The following is a 10,558-nucleotide window of genomic DNA, read 5'->3' as shown; positions in this document are numbered from 1 at the left end:
GTTATTATAAGTAGTAGTATTAGTATTATTAGTATCATTAGTATTATAAATAACTTAATTTAAATAGTAGGGCTTGTGTTATCTGGTCTGAACCTGCCAAAAGAAGCAGAATTTAGTTAACAATTGATTTAATGATGGAAGTTCTTTTATTCGACTCATCAGATTCAATTGAGAAGATGTTTCCTTTGCCCAGCTCAGCTGTTGCACGCTAGGATATATCCATTCAGGCCAAACCTCAGCACGCACACATATATACACACACCGTCAGTGTCCCTCATTCTGCCCATGAGGGATGAAGTCTCCATCTTTCCCTCCATCCATCCATCCATCCATTCATCATCACTATCTTTTGATCTGTGAAGTGCCGGGCCAGGTCCAGCTGTTTGGACCACAGTCCCATCCCTGTCCTTCCTGGGTGTCCCTGCTTTCCCTTTCGTCTATCCCCTGAGGACGGTTAAGACCTCCTCCAGCACATCATCCACCACAGACCAAGAGCCTCAGCTGCACTCTTGCTCTCCGCTTTTTTAAAAATAGGCTGGGATATCAGCCTGGACAGCTAAGAGACCTGGACGCATCCTGGGGATTGAGGAATGTCTCTGCACTTCCCAGATCCTTCATATCTGTGTGAATCCTCTGAGTAATTGACTGTGTGTGTGTATGTTTATGTCTTTGCATGTGTGTGAAGATAGATCGTGTATTACTAGCTAAAGAGAGGATCTTCTGTCCAGATGAGAGAGTGGACTGAGTTGGAGATGAGCTTTTCGGCAGGGGGGTTTCTCTCGGATGGTTACTGCTCCACAGAGCAGCAGCTCCAGTACTATGGTGAGTCCGCAGTGACACTTCTGCTCCTTCTTCCACTTTTTTCCCACTTTTGCGTAGCTTTATAATTTCTCTTCCCCTTCGACTTCTTCTTTTGCTTCTCTAAAATAAGTTGACACATTAATGCTTACAATAATAGATGAAACACTGAAGAAGGACTGATATGTGAATTCACATGTGATACCAACACATTTAATTATGATTTTAAGTCCAGGAAAGACTAAATATTCAGACATGATGGCTTATGTCTTTTGTGATTTGAATGTGTGGAGACACATGATGCTGTGAAACATCATTAGTGTCATAGGCAGGTAGATATTTTTACAATAACAAAGAGACACAGCTGGTATACATTATTTTATACTGTCGTAAATGGTTGGTTCGCCCAGATTACTAAACACATTTTCTCACTTATTCAACAGTAACCGTCTCTGTCTATAATCAGTGTTAACTTTAGGGGGGTAGAATTTATAGGGACTATTTCTTCAGTAGAGTGTAGTTCCTATGTTTTGACCTGTTATACCGGCTTAAATAAAACCCAAAATATTCGCACGGTTAGATGCCACCAGTGTTAAGAGAGAAATCTGAGTGAACTGACCCTTTAAAGGAACACAAAAATCTAAAGGATGTCTGGTGAACAGGCCTGTTAAACTCCTGTGACCTCACCTAACCGTTTTCAATTTGTACTATAGTTTTTGGAGAAATGTGTTGAGTAATTGATGAATTAAAGGTCCAGTGTGTAACATTTAGCAGGATCTACTTGCAGAAATAGAATATAATGTTCACAGGTATGTTTTCATTGGTGTGTGAAACACCATAGAATAAGAATTGTTGTGTTTTCTTTACCCTACTTTACCTTACTAGCTTTTTTTATCTACAGACGCCGCGGGTTGTCTTCCGTGGCGGCGTCCATGTTGAATCACTATGTTTCTACAGTAGCCCAGAACGGACAAACCAAACACTGGCTGTAGACAGGGCAGTTTTGTGGCCACCATATGGATTCTCCCTCCTGCTTGTAAAAGGAGGGTAAAGCAAGTTGAGTTGCAATCTGCAATTTCACCGCTAGATGCCGCTAAATCCTACACACTGCAGTCCAATGAAGAGAGACTACAGTATGCAACTTTTGAAAGAAGAAATAATAAAAATAACACATTCTTCTTCTTACAAATGAAAAATTAAAATCATGAGCAATGATATGTAACCATTGCTCAGTTCATTACTCGTTGCTCATGGATTCTGCTGCCACAGCTTTACTTGCTCTGGTATGACCAGTAGCTTATGGTGGCTAATGTTAACATACATTAGCAATATTTAGCTAGATATTGTTGTACAGACGTTGCAGAGTCAGATTGCTGACTTTATAACTGTTTTCTACAATTTTACTTCTATTTCTTCGCACACTACCATTTTCCCACAACCGCCACTTGTGTTTACCAAATGTTACACTGGCTCGCTTTAAATAAGTGGGTCATTTATATATTATATTGTTACACAACGAGGATGTAACTGCACTCTGTGAGCAACTCAACCTCATCTCATTCACTCTCACAGTTGATGAATGAACCCCAAGCATTTATTTACCGCCTTGGAGAACCCGATGACATGAAAAAAAATAGTTCTTGAGGAGGTTCAGCCGGCCCGCTGCATTCACAGCACGCAGGGAGGCTGAGCGTGCATCGGCGGATCTATTTATACTGACGTGTATCATCAACAAATTCTCCCTGTTGTCCCCCCTCCTGCCCTTAGGAGGGGGGACTATGGGGGGTAGTTTGCTGGTGTTGTTTGGCTCCCTAGTGTGCGTGGGATGGAAGGGAGGCTGAGGAGTGTTTAGACAGTGCTCAAATGGTTTACAAACAGTGCAAATCGCAGCTCTGTCACATGCCGAGAAAGCAAGGACCCCCCCCCTAAAACCATCGCCGCCACAGTCTGGTAAAGACAGGAAACATCTGGAGAGAGAACGATAGAGGAGACAAAAGGAAGGAGTGAGGAGGGGTTAATAAGGACCCTTTAAAATTATGATGTATGATTATGTGTTGACATTCACTCGATCAGTGAAGGGGGTGTCGAACAACTGTCATTTAATGTCCAAAAATCCCCTAGACGAATTCTGGAGGTCAAAACTCATCATTAGTTTTGATGATTATATATCAGTCATCAGTCTTTTATTAGCCGAGTTGCTGGCAAAAAATAAAATACAAATCTAAACAAACCCCAACCCCTTGGGAAGTCTGCATATTGACTTTCTTGCTGAGAATTAGATGAGAAGATTGATACCACTCTCATGGAAGTACGCTCCATGTAAAGCTGTAGCTGTAAGCTTAGTTTAGCATAAATCCGATTACTCCTCGCCTACCAATTGTAGTTCATAAATTCAAGGTAGTTGCTTGAACGGCCGCTAACACATGTAGGACACGCCTTACCTGGCACTCTCCCCCATTCTCCTCTGTGGTGAAACATGTAAAAACAACAAGTTGTGGTTTTATACAGGCGATGTAATAGACTGTTCCTGTGACTTCAGTGACTCAGATTCAAATCAGAGAGCTTTAGAACTGGGAGGCAGATGGGTTTCCCTTTTTCCAGACTTTGTGCTGAGCTAAGCTGACCGGCAGCTTCCTCTAGCTTCATATTTAGCGTACAGACACAAGAGTGGTATTGATCCTCTCATCTAACTTTCAAATCAGACTCAGTATCAGAATATATTCCATATTAAAGGATCAAGGATCTACATTTGACTGAGCTGTGTGACTTTCCAACAGGAATACATTATCCTAGAACGGGCACTGAAAATAGGGGCTCTTACTCACAGACCCTTGTGCCCCCGAGCCTCTAACTGGGAAGCCTGGCCAACAAGCCAACCATTGTCGTCAGGGTTATCTCTACTTAAGCCATAGTAAAGACATCACAGCCTTTGCTGCTTTGATTTTGACCATTATTCATTACTAATTTGTCTCCTGTGATTCCCACAACCTTATGAAAGTGCAGTGCTAAATCACTCAACTACCCTTTAAACACACTACAGAGCTACAATGATGGTTCGTTGGCCTTCCTGTCAAAGCTTAAAGACACTCTTCATCAACAACAGTTTTAGAGAACACATTTTTTAGCATAATTAGGCTGATATTATTGTCAGCCCTCATCTCAATGTAACATGCTTTACCCTTTAAATTTCCATCTACAGTTGGGTGGGCTCTCCGTTTAATCAGTGCATAACAGATCCCAGAGCAGTCCCAGTCGTACTGGTGCAGCTGTACTTTAAGAGGCTGCCAGTGGTCACACATGTTTTCTCAAAGGAGACAGGATTTGCAAAACACAAGCTGCTGACCCACACTCAAAGACGTTTCAGTCCGTCACAACACTGGACGGCCATTACGGACTGACTGAAACATCCAGAAAAGGGGATCAAAAAATCCTAAATGGCACTTGGAGCTCTCAGCTGCATCCTGTTTCAGCAGTCTGAACAAGTTCACAAGGTCTTACTCTCAGCTTTTTATTGTATCCCACATGAGCCATAAAAGCAGTGAAATCACGTAAGACCGCATTCCTATGACGCTCTTTGACTTTGTAACAGCGTAATAGTGTCGCTTGAAATGTTCATTCACGTTTCTGGTCTTGCAGTTTTTGATGGATCAATGAGGGTGTTTACATGCACACTAGTATCCCGGTTATGATCAGGTTTTTGGAGTTTCCTGCTTATGGGTTGCCAGTGTGAACATCTTATCCTGGTTTCAGATAAGACCATATCCTGATATGCTACCTCCATAGAAACCAGCATACTGGAACATGTAAACACCATTTTCAGTTTCTGAACATTATTTTTTGGTACAGAACACAGTTGCTGGATGGTGAGAAATCAAGACACAACTGCACACAGACACCTGGATACTGGTAGAATGATGTATGAAGGGATTTGAATAACCAGGTTTCTCATATTCCATGTTAACATCATATCCAGGATAAATCTGCCGTTATTCTATATAACTCTCATCGTCACCAATGAAAAGATAAAAACCAACAAGGTATTCGTCCATCTCTCAATAGTTTCTGACTCCCCTACCCAGTCTGTGGCACTCAGCCCCAAGCCCTTTGGTTCCTCCTCAACAAGCTGTACACAAACATATAGTTTTTTCTTTCTTTTTTTAAAGCTCAGTAATTTTGTAAAACGGTTGGGCATTGTAGCTTTTAAAAAAAATATTTTGGGGTTTTTATTGCCTTTAACTGATAGTGAAAGCTGAAGAGTGACAGGGCTACAGGTCAGAGTCAAACCTTGGCCTTGGTACATGGGGCACCAGCTCTACCAGATGAGCTACCAGGGCACCCTGGTATTGTAGCTTTTAGCAAACATTACTCAAACAGAAAAAACATTTTCCAGCTATTTTCAGCTGTGGATTATTACACATTTGATGCTCTAGTGAGTATTTTCAGCAGCAGGAAGGTGTTCCACAGTGCACATGTTCCAGCATAATGGAGGGACATGTCACCCAGTGCAACACTGTGGTTCAGTGATGTATTTTTAATAGTTTTTTGATAATGGAGCTCTATGGAGAAGATCAGAATTTAGATACATAGACAATAGTTGTTAATAGGATCAACAACGGCAGTTTGATTTTATAGAATGGGCAGAAAAGCAGCACCAGTGAGGATGCCTTATTTCACAGGAAGTAGCCAAGAAATTACCAGTTTACTAAGCATTTCAAGTTCCCTTTTCATGTGGCCTTTAAATGTCAGGTCTAAATGACTAACTACTGCTTTTTTGCTATAAATATTGTCAAGGAATCAGATCACAGATCTGAACAAAAAATTGTAAAACAAACGCTGACGTGCTCTACATCTGCTGGTGAATATAGTTCACTCGTTACTTACAAAAACAACTCAACTCGTCCCTAAACTTCCATGTTTTTTCCATTTCAGACATGCTGACTGACCCTTTAGGCTACCCTCTGCAGGACCCTGACCTCCAGCTGCTCCCTTATAGCCAGCAACAGTACAGTCCTGCCAATCTGCCTTTCTCCATCTATGGCTCTCCACCCTCCTGCACTTCCTCTCCCTCCTCCTCCTCTTCCTCCTCACAGCCCTGCCATGTTCCGTACCACTACAGCCCTCATTGCTTGGAGGCCCCCTGTGATCCCACCCCCGAGCCCCACTGCGGGGGCCTTGTTCAGGGGCTCGGAGCAGTAGGGTTGCCTCTGGGTCGGAGGACACGGATGGGGTTGGGAGGGAAGAGCAGAGGTCAGGATGAGCTGTGTGTGGTGTGTGGAGATAGAGCGTCAGGGTATCACTACAATGCTCTTACCTGTGAGGGATGCAAAGGTATTTCTCTCTTTTCAATTTAGTCCGCTATCTTTTTATTCTTTTCTCCAGTGCTGTATATTTGTAATTTGAAAAGATTTTGTTGCACCCTCATCTGGTCCTTCTTTCCCCCTTTTTTTTCACCTGGATGCTGTAGGTTTCTTTAGGCGTAGTGTGACTAAAAAGGCTGTGTATCACTGTAAGAGTGGCGGGGGCTGTGAGATGGACATGTACATGAGGAGGAAATGCCAAGACTGTCGGCTGAGGAAGTGCCGCGCTGTGGGAATGCTGGCTGAGTGTAAGTGACCTCAACTCACACTTAAATTCACACAATTAAATGTTAAGCATCTTGTTATTAAAGGAAAAGGATTGATGAGATCAATCAGTACCTCCTAAATATTATGCATTGAACTGATTTGGCTGGTTTGACGTTGAGTCTGATAAGGCATTTCTTTCTCAGGCCTTCTGACGGAGGTGCAGTGCCAGTCCAAGCGACTAAGGAAAGGAGGCAAAGGCAGAGGACAGGAGGAAGAGGAGAACACAGACAGCAGGAGGGTCAGCTCTAGCAGCAGGCTACCTGGACAGGTACTAGAAAGCAGGACTGACTCATTGTTATTGATTGGATGGTTGCCTGAGTGTATGGCAGCTTTTTAGCCATGCTGGTGACAGTGTTGTTCCACCATTCTGGTCCAGGCTGAAATATCTCAACAAGCACTGAATTGATTGGCATTACATTTTGCACTGATATCCATCGCCCTCAGAGGATGAATCTTACCTCTAGCACCACCATGAGGTTTTTGTTTTTCAGTGAAACTTTATATTTAGGGCTAATTACCAAACTTAAGCATGCAATTAAGTTGGAGACATGGTAAACATTATTCCTGCATAGTGACAGCATGTTAGCATGTTGATATTAGCATTTAGCTCAGTAAGTACAGCCTCATAGAGCCACTTTTGCTGAGTTTGAATGTTGGGTTAAAGAAGCTGCAGTGATAGCTCTTGAAATGATTAAATGGTTATGATTGGCTGTTTGAGTGGGCAGTTTGGATAAAGTCCTCTTTCATGGTAGATGCAATTTTCACTATATTGATTGTGACACATAGAGATATTATCGGGAGAGATACCACAGTATAAACGGTATGGCAATAGTATAAAAACAGTTCTACCTTTTCATGGTGTATCGTCTTAACGTCCAGCCCATATTGAAACAGTCGGATTGTTGGTGCACACTGATGATAGGTTGGATTAATTGATCAGCTGGTTTTGGATTCAGAACACAGATGATTTGGTTGGTGAGATGGTTTAGTAGAAGGTTGTTTGGCTGATTGGATTGCTGGGTGGTTTGTTTGTCATTTTGTGGTTTGGTTTCTGGCTATTTAAAGCTGCAGTAGGTAATTTTTATAGAAAAAAGGTTTTGTCATATTTTTTTAAACTTTCACTTTATCCTGACAGTAGTACATGAGACAGCTCCTCCTAGTGCTTTTAAAAGCCTTTGTAGGCCCGAATGAAAAAAGTTGATTGCTGAGTCTCATGCTGGGAATGAGACTCAACAATCAACTATCTTCAAGCCACCAACCCAAAGCATCTTCCTAGGTTCTGACTGGCTGTTTTCGTTCGGGCCCGGTGGATTCTTGCAAATGCCATTAGGAGCAGTAGGAGGAGCCAGAGGAACCTGAGTTTTTCACAGATTATCTGTCTCATGTACTACTGTCAGAATATAGTGAAAGTTTAAGCAAATGTAACAAAAAGAAATTTTTCATAAAAGTTACCTACTGCAACTTTAATTGGACGGTTAGATAAATGCTTAGTTGTAAAGCTGGTTGGATGATTAAACAAAACTGTACAAGTCAAGTGTAAACTCTCCTCCCCACATTCACACCACAGCATTTATCTTTCATCTCAGTGCAGTTTTAATCTAGTTGTTGTAACATCGGTGGCATCATATCAAAGTGATCAGTCACAATCCCGATGCTGTTTTAATCTTTTTATCTGTCTTGTTCATGTCCGTGTACACCAGGCTTTGTCTGCCAGTTTAACCCGAGAACAGAAGTACATTGTGGACAGGATGGTGGAGGCCCATCGACTGTACAGAGCCCAGGACAGCAGCCACTGCAGGGTAGGTCACAGTGTGGAGACACCAGTTGTACTTCCAAAAACACAGGTATATTGTTTATGTTGCCCTCATGATTTCTTATCTGTGTCTGCTCAGTTGTTTGAGTGGCCATGTGCAGAAGAAGGGGAGGGCTTGTCGGATGCTATATCACCCCAGCTGCAAAGACTGCTACAGTTTGCCAGGACAGTGCCAGGTAAAATGAACTGGAACATGTGACCTTCATTATCTGTAATCAGACAGTGACAACACTTTTTAGTAAGTTAAAATCATTGTTGATTCTGATCTTTTCATGGGATGACCAGACTTATCCTTTGAAATTTGATATTTTTATATTTCAGGGTGTATATACGAGGAGGATAATCACATAAACATAATAAATGGTGATGTATATTCTGGTCATCTGGGCAAGGAAGCACTGAAATGGCTGACTATTTTTTGCTGTTGGTTTTAAATGGTTATTCCCCATTTGGGATTCACATTGGAAACATGCTAATAACACCTTATCGTAAAGTCAAGTACTTGGTTTCCCAACAGAAAAATTCACAGTTGTATTTATGATGTGCCACCCATCATCATGGCCACTGTAGCCATATCTTCAATCTTGTAAATATAAAGTAAACTTCACTCCTGTATATAAAAGCAAATAATGCTGTTCCCCTCACAGGTTTTGATCTCCTGGATTTTTCAGACCAGTGCTCTCTCTTGTCTGTCTCTTCACTGGAGGTCATGTTCCTGCTCTCAGCTCAGCAGTTCTCCCACAACCCAACAAGCCCCAGTCCAGGTGAATAAACCGACAGACACTTTTATGATTCATGCTCGCATTTGAGTCGGCATGAAACACATTCAGTCTAAAAAATCTTTTTTATTTTTCTCTATTATCAGCCCTGCAGCTTTTCAGCATGTCAACACACAACTGGCTGAGAAATGTAGAGTCAAAGGAAAACATCCACAGCAGGACATTGGTCAACTCAGGTGAATCCAGACATACACTCACTCAGAGAATATCCAAGCTCTTACAGGCTGTGAACGAACAAACAGTGCAAGGTGTTTCACATGCAAATGAACAATTTCCTATTTGCTGCCGTGAACAGGAGGCAACGAGGATCTCTTCAGCCCGGTGCTCAACTTCTTCCACAGCATGGCAACACTGCGGGTGACGGAGGCTGAATACACCCTGCTCACTGCTACAGCTCTGCTCTGCTCAGGTCAGACCTCTGCACTCTCTTGTTTCAGCCGTCAAGTCAAGCCACGCAAATGCTCTATTCAGCTGTAAATAATCACTATAAATTATCTGGAGCTCTTCAGCAGGTTGTGATAGTAAAGTGACACAGTTGAATGATTCACTCAGTCGGTCCATACAGTAGCTGTTGGGCAACTTGTTTGGATATGAACACAAAGAGACAGAACTGTTTGCTGTGAGCCTGTCTCTCTCTCTCTCTCCGTGTCCCTGTCCTGCAGACCGCGCGTCCCTGCAAGCAGCCAGCTGTGTTGAGAAGATGCAGGAACTGATCCTGGACCTGCTGTCCAGGGTGTGTGGGGCCCAGGCTGGAGCTGCGAGAGGGGGACCGCAGCGGTTCGGGCGGCTGCTGGGCAGACTGACGGAGCTAAGAACCCTCCGTCATAACTACCTCCTCCTGACAAGACAGCAGCCTGGACTCTGACAGAGAGGACGTACGGGAAATTGTGAAAAACCACCACTATCATCTCTGGGGAGTTTCATGTTTAAATTTAAGGACTAGATGGTCCGGTTTGAGCTGAGAAATAATTCAAAAACCTTTTGGAAATGCAAGGTTTTCACCTGATATTGAGCAGACTGTGTTGGATTCTTTGGTCTCGGCTGACTTCAATAATTCAGTCCTGCAGTCATTATTGAATTTTAGCTTCTAATGGGACTGAGATGTGTTTGTGGACTGCTGTAGTTTGTTTGGACAACAAATATTTTATAAGTCTTTTTATAATTATTGTATACAGCAAACATGTACACGTACAATACTTTTCACTATGCTGAGTAATGTTAAAATAAAACAAAAATGCCCACTGTTTATCAGTGGAAAAGAGAATTTTCTGTCCAAAATTAGTGACTAAATGGATCACTTCCACTACGCCTGTTAACTCGGGGTTTCTGCAGGTTTCAACAGGCTAAATTTAAGACCCTTTTAAGACCGTTATGGATACATTTTAATGCCTATTTTAGCAGCATATATAGGAAAATGCAGCTTTATACAAGTGAGATTAGCATCGTTAATCCAATGAATCTTCAAAGACCTTTCAAAATCATATTTAAGACATTTTATGGTCTAAATTCAGATTATTGGATTTTAGACTTTTAGAGACCCCACG

General features: G+C 42.2%; 1 protein-coding gene across 1 annotated transcript; it reads left to right on the top strand.

The window, feature by feature from the left end:
- The first annotated feature begins 511 nt into the window (after positions 1 to 511).
- Positions 512 to 10,555, top strand: nr1h5 (nuclear receptor subfamily 1, group H, member 5). Its single transcript, XM_035656657.1, has 10 exons — positions 512 to 822; positions 5,728 to 6,126; positions 6,263 to 6,403; positions 6,566 to 6,690; positions 8,123 to 8,221; positions 8,315 to 8,411; positions 8,883 to 8,999; positions 9,101 to 9,190; positions 9,310 to 9,423; positions 9,677 to 10,555. Exons 1-10 carry the CDS (start codon positions 729 to 731, stop codon positions 9,877 to 9,879), a joined length of 1,479 nt encoding a protein of 492 aa, XP_035512550.1. The 5' UTR covers positions 512 to 728; the 3' UTR covers positions 9,880 to 10,555.
- Positions 10,556 to 10,558: the final 3 nt, after the last annotated feature.

Source organism: Morone saxatilis, unplaced genomic scaffold (assembly GCF_004916995.1).
Source record: "Morone saxatilis isolate NCDOM2014 unplaced genomic scaffold, NCSU_SB_2.0 Contig15, whole genome shotgun sequence".
Classification (NCBI taxonomy): domain Eukaryota; kingdom Metazoa; phylum Chordata; class Actinopteri; family Moronidae; genus Morone; species Morone saxatilis.
The sequence above is the reverse complement of the archived record's forward strand: the minus strand, read 5'-3'. Positions and strand labels throughout refer to the sequence as shown.

Bases quoted from the DNA above. Each gene is read 5' to 3' on its own strand.
- nr1h5 (XM_035656657.1), top strand. From the start codon at position 729: ATGAGAGAGTGGACTGAGTTGGAGATGAGCTTTTCGGCAGGGGGGTTT. The intron at 6,691-8,122 runs GTACTAGAAAGC...CGTGTACACCAG, and splicing joins GCAGCAGGCTACCTGGACAG to GCTTTGTCTGCCAGTTTAAC. The intron at 9,000-9,100 runs GTGAATAAACCG...CTCTATTATCAG, and splicing joins CCCAACAAGCCCCAGTCCAG to CCCTGCAGCTTTTCAGCATG.